Here is an 18,600-nt window from a genome sequence, read left to right as displayed (position 1 = left end):
ACGAGGAGAGGAAGCTCTTGAGAGCTGCCGCAGATGGTATGTTGCCCTACTCCTCCGCATTGGGCAAACGTTGTGGCCTGCTGATCGAGTGCGGCGCGCCCCATTTAAGAAACGTTACACCCTTGGTGCAGCTGCCGTGCCGGAGAGATGAAATCGAAAGCCGGCGACTTCTGCAGAGTAACTCCGTCCCTTGTGTACCCAAGGGACGTGAGCGAGATCGACGCAAGCGACCCCTTCTTTGGCGTGACACACGCGTCGCGAAATGCCTCCGTTGGTCACGAGAAGAGGTCGGAGGCAACCACCGATCGTGATCACGGACGGTGACGGCGCATGGCAGCGGGCACGATGGCCTTGCACTCACCAGTCTGTGAGAGGCGGTGGCTGGGGGCAGCTGGAGCCACTGGAATCTGGCCGGTCTCTTTGAGGGCATCTCACATTGGATCTTCACCGGCTTTCCCTCGAGCGCATCGCGCGGAGAAACCGTCACCTTCAATTTTTCCGATCCTGCGGGGAGAATTTTTGTTTCGTGACTGCGTCAAACGTCTTCGCCTGTTGATCGCATTACAGTTTTATAATCGATTATCCGACACCGCGCGATTATCCGGCTGCTTGCAACATGCTCCGGCGGTCCAGGTCCCATCTGGCGAAACCGGCAAAACCGCTGCAAGGCCTGTTAACCAGTCAGGCGATCAGCAAATTTAAAACACAAAAAAAACACAATGTCATTCAAGAATCTGCAAAAATTAACTATTTTAAATAATGATGGTTCGTGATTATCTGGCGTTTTTAAAAATTCGGCACCCCCCCCCCCCCCCCGCCGAAGCCGGCGGATAATCTATTATGGAGTTGACACGGTTAAATAAATCCATGCTTGTAACGCAGGCTCTGTTCAAATGTTCGCGAGAAAACTCATGGACTCCAATTTGTATGGGTCTCAAGTTGTATGTTGTTTTAACCAGATTGTTGAGATTTCAAGAGAAGGCCACAACCCAAAGCCATTGCCTCAAAATGTTATTTCAAGCACGCAACTCTCCGTGCTTCCTTTGCGCACTTTTCAGTTTTGGTTCCGTATTCTTCGTTAATGACCATGCATGGTGCTGCGTATATCAATCTGTACGGTTTGGCTGAGAAATAAATTTAACTCGCGTTAGTCTCAAAATGAAACGTCTCCGTCACGACACTCTGCACAAAGCCATTGCAATTTTACTAACGCAGTAAGCAGAATTGGCTACAGTAATCAGAGCAGGATTGTGCAGCAGAGGCGATGGAGTTTGGGAGAAGTCCGTTATCCATCTTGCCTTCAGTAAGGGCAGGCACTGCCAGACACTTCGCCGTGCCTGCCCCAAGAAAGGCCCCGAGAAAGGTAGGCAACTGTTCAGCCCGCTGCCAAATAAATATAAACTAAACTGGGAGGGACGATAGCTCTTGAGCATTCCAACCATTGATTTGCTTTACACAACATTTTATTTTCTCTATAAACGCATTCAAAATATGAACGGATTTTTGTTTTGTTGCTGTGCTCACTTTGGGTTGCATGCGCCGTAAATGTCTCAAGATAAAGATGAACACAACATTATTCCTACAGTGCTGTGACTCATTCCCTTGACGTGGGCGCTGTGGGGGTCGGTTCTGGTGATGTTCAACAGACCTGCGACAACTCAAAGTTGTTTTTAATACATTCAGATGTACGGCTCTTTGTTAGTTGGTGCGAGTTTTCGCTTTGAATGTGACAAGATTTAATTAATTTATTTGTTATTTTCACTCAAATGAGCTATTAGTATAATGAAAGTTATATATCCATAAAAATAGCCTCACTGATTCTCAAGAATATATATATATTTTAGGAACATCCTGCATTTGGGATGTTCGGAAACCAGAGGGAAAAAAACTCACTTAGCATTGTGAGGAAATGACAATCAACATCCCGTGGCCACCTAATGCGATTTGAACGTATATACTTTATTTACTTCAGAGGCGCCACGGTGGTGTGATGTTATATTCCTCGCCTGGTATGCAGGAGGTCAGGGGTTCGATCCCAACCCTGACGCCTGCTGTATATGCGGAGTTTGTATGCTCTCCCTGCGGTCCCATGAATTTTTCTCCAAGTCCTGCCGATTAACCCCTTCACATTTGGAAACATGCGTTTAGAGTATTTGATTGCTATAAATTTCCACATGATGATAAGCCACTTCGTTAAGCTATAATTTGTGGCCAGGTAGCTTCTGAAAAGACGCTATGTAGCTTAGTGGGCCTTACCTGGTAAGATTTTTTTTAAGTATTTTCTTTTATAAAGTTATTTTTTTTACTTTTTCTATACTTTGCACTCCTATTGTGTTTTTATATTGTTTGTTATTGTAACGTTCTGACCCGCCTCGACTGGACATCTGTGAAAAAGAGCTTTATAGCTCATCGGATTCCTCCAGTATAAATACATATTTAGATTGACCTTGTAGGAATAATGTTATGTCATTATCAAACGGTTCTGGTGTTTAGTTGTGTTTACAATCATACAATTTAAGAAGCATAATCGATAAACCATGATGTATTTAGATAATCCATGAATACTATAAAATGACACATTGCGGCTCATTCAATTATGATCTCCAAAACTGTTATTTAATATTCGTGTCTTATTCAACACACTCATTTCCTGTGTGAACACGTACCTCAGCACAAAATTGCAAATATTAAAACGAAAAACCTTCACCATTTTAACAAACAAGGCCAAAAACTACGAAACTAAATCTTGGTGTCACAGTTAATGAAGTACAAAGTACTTTGCACACTGTGTATAGTACATTGTTATTATTACTTTTTTAAATCAGGAAAGCCTCACTTGAGTCTCAATACTTAATTTTAGAATGGTCCTGTCAACTTTTCACAGTCCGGAGCGATGTTGCGCCTGTTTCTAATCTCAACTGAGTAATTTGAAGGTATTTTTTTTGCATTGGGATGTTTGAACAATATAATAAAATATATATTTTAGCTTTGGGAGGAAAGCAGAGAACCCGGGGGAAACTCGTGCATTAATTTTAGAATGGTCCTGTCAACTTTTCACAGTCCGGAGCGATGTTGCGCCTGTTTCTAATCTCAACTGAGTAATTTGAAGGTATTTTTTTTGCATTGGGATGTTTGAACAATATAATAAAATATATATTTTAGCTTTGGGAGGAAAGCAGAGAACCCGGGGGAAACTCGTGCAGAACAAGTGGCAAATTCAACACAGTAAGGCGCCCGAGTCGGGAGTAAAACCCAGGCGCCTTCTTGCTTCGAGGCACCCTGCTGCCCTGCATAAATGCTGATAGCTATATAAACGGTGAAAGTGTCGCTCTGAAATTGGTTACGCCATCGCTGGGGCAAGGGGTTCATGTCGAGGAGGTTGTGTATGTATGTTGAACTTCTTTCGCACCGTACATATCCAACCATGCCAATCGGAGGAAGCTCTCGAGAGCCCCTCTAGAGGATAGTTTCGCCAACTTTTCTTATACGTAGGGCAGACATCTTTAAAGAGGTAACGTTTATGCATATTTGGCCCGCTGTAAATGTCCACGTGATAAGCCACTTCGCCGAGCTATGATTTGTGGCCAGGTCGCTTCTAAAAAGAACTATATGTAGTTCACTGGAGCTTACCCGGTAAAATAAAAAATAAAAATAGTTTTAAAAAAATTAACGTAAAAGTGTAGGTTACATTTACTGTATTTCCACTACTGGACGAGGTCGTGGGGGGTTATTTGACCATACTTCACCGCACTGATTGAAGGCATGGACCATAGAAGCGCAGCACAACAATGGATTTCGATGCACTGTCACCTGTTGCCCAACACGTAGCCCCACAGCAGCCTATGATATCTGCTGCAGCATTGGGGCTGCGGTTACCCATCCAAGTGCAGTGCAGGCTCAACATTCTGCTCAGCTTACGACAGCTGACAAGATCGGATGCATTCCAGATCACCTGATCATGTGCACGATACATGGTACCTTCCATTTGATCATTCTTGTTAGATTATTGGCCTCACGTAAATGGAAGTTGGTGTCTTGAATTTCAACACATTTCCCTGACTGCGAGACACTATGCAATGATTAGGATTTGTATTCGATTTCTCGCTTAATTGCAAACAGTTCGTGAAATCCATAGAAAATGTTTGCATTGCCATTTAGTATTGTAATGCTTTCCTTATCTGGATATGATGTAAAATATATTGTACCTAAAGTTAAATTGGTATAAGCAGGCACATTCGTTTAACTCTACTGGTTTACATATATATAACTACATTAAATTCCTTCAGTAAAAACAAACACTCACTGTTGGATTACATTCGTTTAACTCTACTGGGTTACATATATACTATATCGCTCTAAATTCAACTCCTTCAGTAACATTGAACAACAAAAAAACACTGCTTTAAACATTCCTCAAGTGTAAATTATTCAGACTGCGTTTAGAAAGGTTTACAGACCTCTTGAAATTAAGTGCATCGGAACATCTTCAAGAGCCAACAGTACAAAAGGTAAGATTAAAACAAATCGAACACGCGCACTTTTAAACGTGCGGGCTCTGTAAAAAAAAAACAAAAAAAGAAAATACACAACGTCAACGCTTTAACAATGAACGGTCTTAACATGAACGTGCATAAACCGTACGATTGACTTACCTTGGCAAACGCGGGCAAAAAGTACGACTACAATAAATCTGAACAACATTGTGTACGGGAATGCCGATGACGTTTCTGCCAGAAAGCTTTGGACGAAATGACGAAGGCCTTTTTGTGCAAATGTGCCTACACAAATCTGAGAGGGAAAGTCCGGTCCCCAGCATATATAAATGGGGAAGGGAGATGGGTGTGTGGGTCCACGCCCCCTTGGCACCGGTCAAGCTACAGAATTTCCCGTGAGCTATTTCTGGGAAATTGTCGAACGTTCCTACTTTTAATATATCTGTTTGGCTCACCGCATTAACATCCACTGTTCGTTTGGCTGGAGGGACAGATAAGGGGGGCGGACTGACGGCTCCCGTCACAAAGGGCTTGCGGATCGTTCGCATTATTATTACCATCATCATCATCGTACAAAAGTTTCCGTGTTTCACTCGGTGCGCCCTCCGTATCGGAGAGAGGTCCGGCCCCTTCGCACGCATTGACATTCTCCAGGTTTTCCCGGGTTCATCCCCCGCCCGTGAACGCGCGTTAATGTGCGTGCTGTACGCTGAGCAGTGCCGGATTATCCGAGTAGCAAAACTAGCGACACGTGTAGTAGCTACATGTGTAGTAGCTACGGGCCCCGCACTTTCAAGGGCCCCGCGCTGAATGATTTCAAGCTATCAATTCCGGCTCAGTGATTCTGCACTTGCTCTTATTACTATAGTTACTATACATCCTTCAACTTTTATGAACGACTGCGGTGTTTAAGGTTAACGATTTGTCGCATTATCTGGCTGTACAGCAAATTTAAAAATACAATTACTTTACTATGCGAGTAAAAAAAATGCGTGTGTTTTAATATTTACGTGTATATTTATATTTAGGTGCCCCTTCATAACATATGCTACAAGCCCCGCACTAGCTTCATCCGGCACTGGCGGTGGGCCAAAGGGGACTATTCCCCGCTGAGATCAAGATAACGGACCTCCGCTGGGGTGATGCGACTTGACAAGCGGCTCACTGCGTGGCTGCTGCTGCTGCTTCTTTCCCTTTTGTCGTTCTGCCTCGCGCCTCCGAGTCATTCTCTCTTTGAGAGTGAGCTAATACCGCCCGGCGTACTACAAGTTGAAATGAACGTTGTTCGTATTACTATTATTGAATTATACCTGCCTGCCTGCGCCGCCACGGTGGCTAGGAGATGTTAACTGCCTCGCCCGGTATACAGGAGGTCGTGGGTTCGATTCCGACTCTGACGCCTGTATAATTGGAGTTTGCGTGTCTCTCAACCCCGTGGTTGCATACATTTTTCTCCGGGTCCTCCGGTTTTTCCATCCACATTTAGAAACATATGTTTAAAAGTATTGGCTGCTATACATTTCCACGTGATAAGCCACTTCGTTGAGCTATCATTTGTGGCCAGATCGCTTCTGATAATGAGCTATATAGCTCAGTGGGTCTTACCTGGTAAAATATTTTACGTATAGTTTTAATAATGTATAGGTCAAGACGCTGAACTGGCAACGCTGAGGTCCTGCGGTTGAATCTATGCAGCTGCTTGAGTTGTGCGTAGGCTTCGAAGTTACGTGGCGCAAAAAACACGGAGCATCAATGCACCACGTCCCAGTGGCAGGGGTAGAGAACGTCCGGCCCGCGGGCCGTATAAGGCCCGCGAAATCATTTGGTGTGACCCTGCCAAGGCAACCGCAGGCGGGACTCGAAATTCAATCAATCTAGGAGGGAACTTGGAAAAGCAGTTGCGAGTAGCAACATCGTCAATACCAGCTAACATCATCACCACGCCTCACCCAAAGAGAAGCAGTTCCAGCCATCATATTAGGGGCGAGTTAATTCAATGTTTGACCAAATATAACGGGCTCATTTTTAAGTTGATCATTTTGTATGGCCCGCGAATGACGTTATAAATATCCAAATGGCCCTTGGCAGAAAAAAGGTTCCCCACCCCTGCTATACGGGACCTCGGAGGTACCTCTATGATATCCATCGCCGTGGGCCATTCTCCAACTCGATGAGGAGCACTGCTCCTCCGAGTGATCCGATAGGAGATACCCTCGACTCGTGGCGTGACACCGATAGCGCATACTCTTTGCTTCTTTCGGTAAAGTCACGTAGTAGGTATAAAATAAAATAAATCACGACGTTTCGATCGCAACACAAGCGGTCGTCCAAAAGGCAGAAAAAATACAATCCAGCAGTAGAACTGAGGACGACCGCTAGTGTAATTCAGCAGTTCCAATATAATCCAACAGTAGAACTCAACACGTTTATGATTCCACAGCAGTAGAACTGCTGGCTTCCACAGCAGTAGAACTGCTGTGTAATCCAGCAGTTCCAATATAATCTAACAGTAGAAGTCAACACGTATATGATTCCACAGCAGTGGAACTGTTGTGGAATCCAGCAGTAGTCCTGCAGTAGGAATCCAGCAGTAGAACTGCTGGATTCCACTGCTGGATTATAATTTTTTTCTGCCTGAGGACGACCGCTTGTGTTGCGATCGAAACGTCGTAATTTATTTTATTTTATACCTACGTGACTTTACCGAAAGAACCAAAGAGTATGGATTCCTGCCGTCATGAAAACTTCAAATCAAGATTGAACCGATTGCGCAATTGGGATACAATTGGCGGTGGTGGTGGGGGGAGAAACCACCCAGATAAACGTGCCCAAGTGCAAATGGTAAAAAACAAATCCTGTGGAAGTGCATGGCGTTCTCTAGGGGAAAACGGAGCCTGCAAGGTTTTTCACTTGACAATGAAACCGATGCAGTTCGCGCGGGCTAACAATGCCACCACGGCATGTGTACGTTCATTAATCTGCGACATGTTGGATGCTTCCTTATGTTATTATTCTCGGGGGAAATGACCCCGTCAATCATGAGCGTTATTTGGAACAAAGCTCCGTTCGTAGTGGACATGTCAGCACAATTTTGGTTTTCGTTTTGTTGTTGTTGCAAGAACAGCTAACGGTCATCTCACGTGTTTACCGATTGATGTACATGCACCGCATACAATGGAATACATTGCTAAGATGTCCATAGCGTGTGTATTTACGATGTATTGATTAAGCTTTGTGATAATGTATGAAATATTCATAATTATTTTACGACAGTGCATGGAGTTAAGTCGTATGCACGTGTAATACTGTATATTATTTCCGTAGTAGATTGCTGTATAGCGGTGCTTAATGCCGCTATAACTTTGACGAAGCATGTCTTTTGTCCGACTGCCTTTACGAGAATAACAGCAACAAAACTCAACACTTTTATGAATAACACTTTCACCTTAAAATAAAAATATATATAACAGTTGACGTTTCAGGCAATGGCCCTCCATCATACCACAGGGCTATTGCCCAAAGCGTCACCTTTAATACTTCTCTTTCTCTTAAGGCCACGGTGCTATTGACGAATGCGACGAGCAATTTGTGAATCATGCACCGCTGCCAACGCAGTATCAACAACATCATCTTATAGTCTTTAAATCTCTTCATGGACTTGCCCCACCTCATCTCGCTTCTCTCATCTCCCTCCAAGTACCCTCTCGTCCTCTTCGTCCCCAATCCTGTATCTGTCTCTCTCTCTCTCTCTGTCCCTTCTTCACCCTGTGCCCAATCTCCTTTCTGGTCCATCTCCCTCCTTGGACCCCTCCACTGCAATCATGAAGCAGCACTGCCCATAGACTCAACAGTGCCCATAGGCTCAAGACTGCCCATAGACTCAACACTGCCCATAGACTTAACACTGCCCATAGACTCAACACTGCACATAGACTCAACACTGCCCATAGATTCAGCACTGCCCATAGACTCAACACTGCACCATAGACGCTACACTGCCCATAGACTTAACACTGCCCATAGACTCAACACTGTCCATAGACTCAACACTGCCCATAGACTCAACACTGCCCTTAGATTCAGCATTGCCCATAGATTCAACACTGCCCATAGACTCAATACTGCCCATAGACTCAACACTGCCCATAGACTCAACACTGCCAATAGACTCAGCACTGCCCATAGACTCAACACTGCACTATAGACTCAACACTGCACATAGACTTAACACTGCCCATAGACTCAATACTGCCCATAGACTCAACACTGCCCATAGACTCAACACTGCACCATAGACTCAACACTGCCCATAGACTTAACACTGCCCATAGACTCAACACTGCCCATAGACTTAACACTGCCCTTAGATTCAGCATTGCCCATAGATTCAACACTGCCCATAGACTCAATACTGCCCATAGACTCAACACTGCCCATAGACTCAACACTGCCAATAGACTCAGCACTGCCCATAGACTCAACACTGCACTATAGACTCAACACTGCCCATAGACTTAACACTGCCCATAGACTCAATACTGCCCAATAGACTCAGCACTGCCCATAGATTTAACACTGCCCATAGACTCACCACTGTCGTCCCGACAGTTATGTTCTTTCACCTGAAGAAGGCCGCTTGTGTTGTGGCCGCAACATCGTGAGAATTTTATTGTGTAATTTTATTTTATTATTTTATTCTCATTCTACGTGACTTTACCGAAAGAACCAAAGAAGACTGCCCATACACTTAACACTGCCCTTAGATTCAGCACTGCCCATAGACTCAACACTGCCCATATACTCAATACTGCCCATAGACTCAATACTGCCCATAGACTCAACACTGCCCATAGACTCAACACTGCCCATAGACTCAGCACTGCCCATAGACTCAACACTGCCCATAGACTCAATACTGCCCATAGACTCAACACTGCCCATAGACTCAACACTGCCCATAGACTCAACACTGCCCATAGACTCAGCACTGCCCATAGACTCAACACTGCACCATAGACTCAACACTGCCCATAGACTTAACACTGCCCATAGACTCAATACTGCCCATAGACTCAACACTGCCCATAGACTCAACACTGCCCATAGACTCAACAATGCCCATAGACTCAGCACTGCCCATAGACTCAACACTGCACCATAGACTCAACACTACCCATAGACTTAACACTGCCCATAGACTCAATAGTGCCCATAGACTCAGCACTGCCCATAGACTCAACACTGCGCATAGACTCAGCACTGCCCATAGACTCAACACTGCACCACAGACTCAACACTGCCCATAGACTCAACACTACCCATAGACTCAACACTGCCCATAGACTCAACACTGCCCATAGACTCAACACTGCACCATAGACTCAACACTGCCCATAGACTTAACACTGCCCATAGACTCAACACTGCCCATAGACTTAACACTGCCCATAGACTCAACACTGCCCATAGACTCAACACTGCCCATAGGCTTAACACTGCCCTTAGACTCAACACTGCCCATAGACTCAACACTGCCCATAGACTCAACACTGCCCTTAGATTCAGCACTGCCTATAGACTCAACACTGCCCATAGACTCAACACTGCACCACAGACTCAACACTGCCCATAGACTCAACACTGCCCATAGACTCAACACTGCCCATAGGCTTAAGACTGCCCTTAGACTCAACACTGCCCATAGACTCAACACTGCCCATAGACTCAACACTGTCCTTAGATTCAGCACTGCCTATAGACTCAACACTGCCCATAGACTCAACACTGCCCATAGACTCAACACTGCCCATAGACTCAACACTGCACCATAGACTCAACACTGCCCATAGACTTAACACTGCCCATAGACTCAACACTGCCCATAGACTTAACACTGCCCATAGACTCAATACAGCCCATAGACTCAACACTGCCCATAGACTCAGCACTGCCCATAGACTCAACACTGCACCATAGACTCAACACTGCACCACAGATTCAGCACTGCCCATAGACTCAACACTGCACCAAAGACTCAACACTACCCATAGACTTAACACTGCCCATAGACTCAATACTGCCCATAGACTCAGCACTGCCCATAGACTCAACACTGCCCATAGACTCAATACTGCACCATAGACTCAACACTGCCCATAGACGTAACACTGCCCATAGACTCAATACTGCCCATAGACTCAACACTGCACCATAGACTCAACACTGCCCATAGACTCAACACTGCCCATAGACTCAACACTGCCCATAGACTCAACACTGCCCATAGACTCAACACTGTCCTTAGATTCAGCACTGCCCTTTAGACTCAACACTGCCCATAGACTCAACACTACCCATAGACTCAACACTACCCATAGACTCAACACTGCCCATAGACTCAACACTGCCTATAGACTCAACACTGCCCATAGTAATGTATAGCAGTACATAGTGTAGTAGTGTATACGATACACTTCTACACTATACACTACACTAAATACACTACTACACTACACTACTATACACTATACTATATACTAATATACACTACTACACTATACACTACACTATACACTGCACTACTATACACTACTATACACTATACTATATACTAATATACACTACTACACTATACACTACTATACACTACACTATACACGACTATACACAGACTCTAGCCCTTCCTGGGGAATTCCCAGGCGTTCCCAGGCCAGTATTAAACAGGGTGCTTCACCAAAAAGTTAACACTTACATGGGACTATCGTTTTTCATGGGAAAAGAACGGATGATATACTGTAACATGATAACAAATGTAATGTTAATAGCTTCAAAAAGTCAAGACGTTTCTTGTGACGTTTCTTGTGACGTTGTTGCAAAGTCTCAGAAGTGTTCACATTTTTGTAAAGCACCCCGTATTATTATTCATTATTATACTTAACAAACGACGGCTTTCAACGACCAGTATTACGATTCATAATCGATTGTGTTTCGTCACATGTCGTCAGTATAAATGTGTGCTCTACATCCTCCGCCCGATACTGCCAATTCAATCACGTTGACACGTGCACAGGCGTGGCAACTTACGGCTGCTTCGAGGGGAGTGTTGTTTGGAAAGCGATCCACCGCACACATTTCACAGTCGGGTGCTGACGTTATTCCGGTAGTCACAACCAGCATCATCAGGCAGTTGCCAGAATCCAAACTGAAGCTATAAACAAGTTCGCACAGTCTGTATCACGTCACAGCTTCATCAGTTGGCTGTGTCGGGTGTCGGAGGGTACGTACATAATCGTACCTTAAAATCGAGACTAAACTAAGCTATTAAACTATTTTGATTTTGCCAGATAAGTCCCACTGAGCTATATAGCTCTTTTTCAGAATCGATCTGGCCACAAATGATAGGTGGTCGAAGTGGCTTATCACGTGGAAATGTATAGCAGGCAAATCGTCTAAGTGCGTATCGATTGTAAACGTGGAGGGAAAACCAGAGGACCACGGGAAGAGAGACATGCAAGCCCCCAAATATACAGGAAGCGTCAGATTCGAACCCACGACCTCCTGTATACCAGGCGAGGGAGTTAACATCTCGTAGCCACCGCCGCGCTCGCACAACCGAGTGGCAGCCAAAGGAGGGAACACAACTGGACGGACCTTCGCTGTAGAAATGGACCAACGAGATCAGTTTCTGTGCAGAGATGAGATGAAATCGTGATATCTTGAGAGACGGCGGCAGGTTCATTCAAATCTTCATCCGTCATGGCCTGACGATAATTATGGTGATGAACGTCGCTGTACACACAATAAGGTTTCACGCTAAGCACGCATAACTTACTTATACACTCTCAATTATTGCACGTGTACGTGATATTTGTACCAACGTCCCCATTGCATTACGCAGTGCGCGACAAGTACAGGATTGCATATCGAGTCAAGACATATTCTTGATTCTTTCGGTAAAGTCACGTAGACGGAAAACAAAAATCTAAATTAAAAGCTAAAAAACCTCCCACGACGTTTCGATCGCAACACAAGCGGTCTTCTTCAGGTGGAGAGAAAAGAGGGGGCAAGCCTCCAAATGTAGCTGATACATTTGGAGGAAGATCGAAACGTCTTGGGTTGTTTTGCTTTTAATTTAGATTTTTGTTTTCCATCGACGTGACTTTACCAAAAAAACCAAGAATATGAATTCCTGCAGTCACGAAAGTTTGAAGTCTAAATCGAGTCGAGATATTTCACGTGGGCGCGGCGTGCGTCTCAAACGGCGGGCATTGTGGACTTTCGCGGCCGGCGGTAAAAAAGGAAGAGAGACGTTGGAAAAAAAACAAGGAAGTGTCGCTTTTATCTGTGCATTGTTTAGCAACCAGCAGTACATGTACAGCACTAAAAGTGTCACTGTTTTATGAGGATGCGTTCTTACTTTTTTTGTCCTCTCTCCCAGGAAATAAGTGCCCCGATAATGTTAGAGTCGTGTTGTTCAGACTCAAGGAGGCCCAGGCCTTTTTGTGTGTGTGTGTGTTTTTGGTCTAGTCAGGGTTCAGGTCAAGTTCAGCCAAGACTGCACGCTTCAACGGCGAGAGTCTTTTATCATCGGCACTCGCTCGGTTTTGGACAGTGTGTTATCCTCATAAATGGACATTGCGTACTCGACGCGCTTGCAACAAAAACAGGAAGATTCACTCGTGCACCGGGTGTTGTGTTATTTTTTATTGCACAGATTTTTTTTTTTTTACAAATCATCGCCATCATAAATGATCATCAGCCATGAGCAATCCACCGCTGGATGAAGGCTTCCCTCAGTCACCACCATCCTCCACCTAGCACCTGCACATGTGCACTTTGTTGTCTGCCACTCCATCATTACACCTCCAATTACATACAAAATAAATAGAAAGATAAATGTCCCCCGTATTGCCTTCACAGACTGTTGGGCCAAGTGCTGTTAGCGAGCACCTATGAAGGCACACGAGGGGGTGGGTGGCCAGCACCACGCCCGGCCGCCTTTGTTTCCCCAGTGGCGATGTTTACACACCGCACCAGGTACTCATTTGATGCTGAGTCCACCTACCGGAGGCCCGGGACCGGTTCAGATAATCGTCACCGGTGTTGGCCGTGAGCGGGAATCGAACTCGTCTCGCCACTACATTGCCGTTCCCCACACATACAAACAACATACATATGTAGAGACAGTACGCCGACTAGCGGCCATAAGTGGTCATTGCGGATGTGGGAACAGGATAGGAACGAGAGAAGACAGATGCACGCGACGGACCACAAGGAGGGATAACTAGGCCAAGGGTCAAAGAGGTGATCTATCTGGAAGCTCTTAGAACCCGTGAGAGAGTTCGAGTGGAGGGGCGTGGCCAGGGGCGGAGCATGGCCACGCTGGGGTGAATAAAAGGCAGGGACAAGCGAGGTTCTGGGCCGTCTTAGGGGATCGGGGTCCTGGTTGTCGTCTTCGCTGTCGTCTTCGTCATCGCTTTGTCGTCGTCGCTAGTCAACCAGCTATCTAGTGAGACGTCACCATCGTCGCTAGACAGCGTTATGTTCATCTTCCTGGTTCTTTCGGTAAAGTCACGTAGAAGGGAAATAATAAAATAATAAAAATAAAACATAATAATATAAAATTCTCATGACGTTTCGGCCACAACGCAAGCAGCCGTCCTCAGGTGAAGAACAGAGCTGTTGGAAAGACAGCGCTCCAATGAACACTGCTAAGCTTGGCAGCGTATTTTAAGCTTGGTGGGAGGAGGAGAGTCGTGTGTGTACGAGAATTTAAGAAGCCTCTCCAGTGGTGTGTCCGGAGTTGTTACATTACACATACTTACATTACCCTCCATGCCTCTCAGTGCAATCCTCGAGCACGAATCATCTCTCGACGCTTCTTGTTGCACTTTTGGGCTTTTGTTTCGCACCCTCTTTGTCTGTGCCCACGTTTCTAATCTGTCCACTGATTAAACATCTTTTTTTTTTCTTCAAACACTTGGCTACGTTGCATTTCATTGTGAATGCCACCTTTCCAGAAGCACCCTTACTCGCTGTCACTCGCCGCCTTATTTTAAAAGTTTTCACCTCGGTCTGCCTTAAAAAGGTGCCTCCGGTATATGAATTCTGCAGTGTGTTCCAGCTGTGTCTCTCCGACAGATATGTCCGATTGTTCAGTGAACACAAGCCACAAAAATGTGCATATGCACTAATCTGTCAGCAATCCCTGAAGAAGTGCATTGTGGTAATCTTGTCTTGAGTCACCCATCAAAATAGATTTGAGCAAATGTGACCAACTGACAGCAGCATTGATGCAGTGATTTACAACTGTGTGCCAGTTTCATCCTAATTAGGGCTAATCAGCTAATAGCACCTCCAATTAGCACGGTTGGCTACGTACAGTGCGAACGAAGTTCAACATACATTAAAACTATTCAAATATTTTTGTTATTTTACCAGGTAAAGCCCACTGAGTTACATAGCTCTTTTTCCGAAGAGACCTGGCCACAAATGATAGCTCAACAAAGTGGCTTATCACGTGGAAATGTACAGCAGCCAGGCATGTTTCTAAATGTGGAGGGAAAAACCGGAGGACCCGGAGAAAAATCCACACGACCACGGGGAGAGAGACACGCAAACTCCAAATATACAGGCGTCAGGGTCGAAATCGAACCAACTACCTCCTTCATACCAAGTGAGAGAGTTAACATTTTGCCACCGCGGCGCCCACATACATATGTAGTGACTGACTCAGAGACACTAAGAGTAGGAGGCACTCTGTTTATTAAATGGCCTTAACAGTTAACACTTGGTAATTACGGCTCCCAGTCAGGACAGCTGGTAGCCTGCCTGACTGGCGACGCCGAGATGGTGACTGAGACGACGGTGAAGACTCCATCAGCACGACGGGATCACACTCCACACGACAGCCTCGAGGTCCCCTCCCAGGGCCATCTTATACTGTCAGCGTGGCCTGGCTCCGCCCCCGGCCTTCTGGAACCTACTAGCGGGTTCTCGGTGTGCCCCTTACGTGACCCTCCCCTTAGAGCCCTCTCTGGTCTATCACGTGGCCTGCTGTCAGTCAGGGCTGCTGTAAGCTGCAGATCCCCTTCCCTGCCAGCAGCCAACGCTGTGCTGCTACGTGACCGATTCTATGTCACTACACATCCATAGTCACCAAAGCTCACAGTTGCAAAGTCTGCCTCTGGGAACCACACTATGGGGCCCACTTGCACGAATAGCTGCATGCTTTTCACAAACGTTTGTGTCTTGTGTGAATCTTGCGGTTTTCCAGCATGCACTATTATTCCGCAATGATGGGGGTTTCTCGTAATTTAGAGATGTGATGACCGTGCACACATTAAGATGCGAAAATGACAACAGTTGTAAAACAGAAATGTAGACAGAAGTTAATCTCTGCTTAAACAAATGCTGTTTTGAACCAATGGTTTGCAAGACCCCTACCAGTTATGGCCTATAATTCATATTTCTTTATACAGATAGATGGAATTTGGAAGCTTTGTATTATATACAACTCATAATTGTGCATCAGTGCATATTAAGTTTAAATAGAAATGCATAGTTACATTAAGATCAATTCTAGTAAAAAAAAACTGAATTAAATAGCTATGTCTGGAATGTGTGTGTTGTGTTGTGAATGACGAATCTGAGGCAGGTCTTCAGGTGAGGGCTTGCGCCGGTTTATTAACAAGGGTTGGGTAACAGCTTTCACCAGAGTAGGTGTCCTACACTCGGTCCTTCACGTGGACCCTCGGCTCTGTCTGTCCCTAGCCTCGGCTCTGTCTCTTGGGCTCTCTCCCTCGAGTCGGGTCGGGGGTTCAGCCAACACCGACCGACCGAAGGAGAGCAGCACCTCCCGTAATTACCGCCGGCTGGTACAGACTTGAATTTTGATTTAAAGCTTTCGCGACTGCAGTGATTCATATTCTTGGTTCTTTCGGTAAAGTCACGTTGAAGGGAAACAATAAAATAATAAAATATATATAGAACAATAACATTCTCACGACGTTTCGACTGCAACACAAGCAGTCATCATCAGGTGTGAAAACCAACGGCAAGAACATTTGACTTCTTCAGCTCTACCCCTCGCTCTCTCTTCAACCGCTCTCCATCCCGAGGTGACATGACGTCATCGCACCTCACAACGCATTGACGTCACGTCTCCGTACTACTCCTCTACACGTGTATTACAACAAAATGGTGCATGTTGGTGCATGTTATGCATTTTTATCATGGAACAAATACATTACCATAAGCGGAACTCCAGTTCGTATGAACAAATATAAATATAGTATCGTACATATTTATTTTGGGCCATGACCTTGCTTTTCCAAACCATCAATCAGCACTTGTTTAAGCAATCAAATTCTGGACCAGCTTTGACCTTCTGGATCTCAATGAAAAAGAATGATGATATGCATGTAACTTAATGTGCTGCACACAAACATATTTAAACAGAACTTGCATTTGTGTGATTCTTCACAATGAAGAGTCCAAGGTGTGGCAGGGGCAGGCGTGTTTTTGGTGATCAGGTGGCTGATGTATGCGCTTCAATCATTTGCTACAAATTACAATTTTCCCACTATAAGTGGGCCTCATAATGGAGTGGATTTGACTTGTCTTATGTTTAACTTCTTTCGCACCGTACGTGGCCAACCTTGCTAATCGGAGGTACGGGTTGAAGGACAATAAACTAAGCACAGAAAGCAGTTCTAATGAACTGAGTCTTCCATCAAGATTTAAAAGTGCGAAATGCTTGTAATGGTTGTGACTTCAAAAGGCTCAAATATACAGTAAGTCCCTGGGTTGCGGAAGTCCCGGTTTACGGAAATCCGACTTTCTGGATTTTAAAAAAAATCAATATGCGGAAATGTTTGCATTAGTTTACATAAGCAAAAGTAGTGCAGCGTGGTTGAGGTTGCAGATGAATACCGCGTAGCGAGGCGATTTACGCCTCTCTCCGCCAACACGCCGCCTTGCCCCGAGCCTCACCACGTGTACCTCACCACGTGCAGTTAGGTAAATGGAATTGTAGCATTACGTAAAGTTATTTTCATTTTGTAGCATTGTGTAATTGTTTGATTTCTATGCTTGTAATTATTTTTGTCCCCCCCCCCCCACGTTTCTATTAGCCAGTTTTATTCATTTTAAGTTTATTTCATTAGATGTTTACTTTATTTAACCCAATATGACTTTCGATTTGCTTATCGTCTCAGCACAACAGCGATCGGAATTATTTGCAACGGTGAACGAACATTCGGAGGTGACGGCCTTCCCCTTAACAATTAATATTACAATGTTTCGTGGTATTTATAAACAACTGGATGCAGTAATGTGTTCCGTTAGTTTCATTATAGGTAGTGTCAGGCTCTAAGATATTCGATGAAATGAAAGAATCCTGGGAAGTGCAGATCGATACGATGAAGTTAGCGATAGAAAACGGACGATACGGTGCCGAGGGAAAACGAACCCAGTAATCGGGTATAGGGGAGGCTATGGGATTTTATCTTTTGGTTTTGGGCTAAAATTGTTCAGTTTCCAACATGCGGAAAATTCGGGTTGCGGATCGTTCTCGAGACCCCCCCCCTAACCCCCTTCCGTAACCCGGGGACTGCCTGCAGTTCACTTTTTACTCGCTATGTATTCTAACACTTAAATTACACAGCCATCATATGTATTACATAATTTTTCACTTTCGGCATTTTTTTTGGAACGTTTAAGGGTGTAATGATGTTTAAAATAACGTGAAATTGATGCTGAACAGACTTCAATGGGACGATTTGGGGATTTCCCAACCCAATTCTTTGTGTTAATTCACGGGGCGAAGGGTTAATGGCAACAATTTTCTATTAGTTACATTTTATATTCTATAATTTAATATTTAATTAATACATGTGGTATATTTAATGACACGTTAACTTTATTTGTTTAGAGCACTGAGCCAGTAGTGTAAATTCAATAGTCAATTGACTAGGGCAAGTTTATCCATGGGACGACCACAGTCGGCTTCGCATCAAAATGGTACTTATTTTATCGACCCCCTCAAGATGATGGCCTGAGTCAACCCACAACCAAGAGTTGAACTTTCAACCTTGCGATTTCGAGC

The 18,600-nt window shown here is 44.8% G+C and overlaps 1 protein-coding gene across 5 annotated transcripts in view; it reads right to left on the bottom strand.

Moving 5' to 3' along the window:
- LOC116948117 (cell adhesion molecule CEACAM5-like) overlaps positions 1-4,832 on the bottom strand; it is a 40,248-nt gene extending 35,416 nt beyond the window's left edge. Inside the window, exons 1-2 of one of the 5 annotated variants that reach the window (XM_032964486.2) lie at positions 4,653-4,832; positions 362-504 (exon numbers count right to left, since the gene is read on the bottom strand). In XM_032964486.2, coding sequence (XP_032820377.1) covers positions 362-504; positions 4,653-4,701 — 192 coding nt within the window. In that variant the 5' untranslated portion in view covers positions 4,702-4,832. The remainder of the gene's footprint in view (positions 1-361; positions 505-4,652) is intronic. The other 4 variants (XM_032964483.2, XM_032964479.2, XM_032964478.2 and 1 more) reach the window with 4 other exon arrangements.
- Positions 4,833-18,600: the final 13,768 nt, after the last annotated feature.

Source organism: Petromyzon marinus, chromosome 32 (assembly GCF_048934315.1).
Source record: "Petromyzon marinus isolate PM22_M1 ecotype Great Lakes invasive population chromosome 32, UKy_Petmar_22M1.pri1.0, whole genome shotgun sequence".
NCBI lineage: Eukaryota > Metazoa > Chordata > Hyperoartia > Petromyzontiformes > Petromyzontidae > Petromyzon > Petromyzon marinus.
Note: the sequence above shows the minus strand (reverse complement) of the source record. Positions and strands in the feature narration are given on the sequence as shown.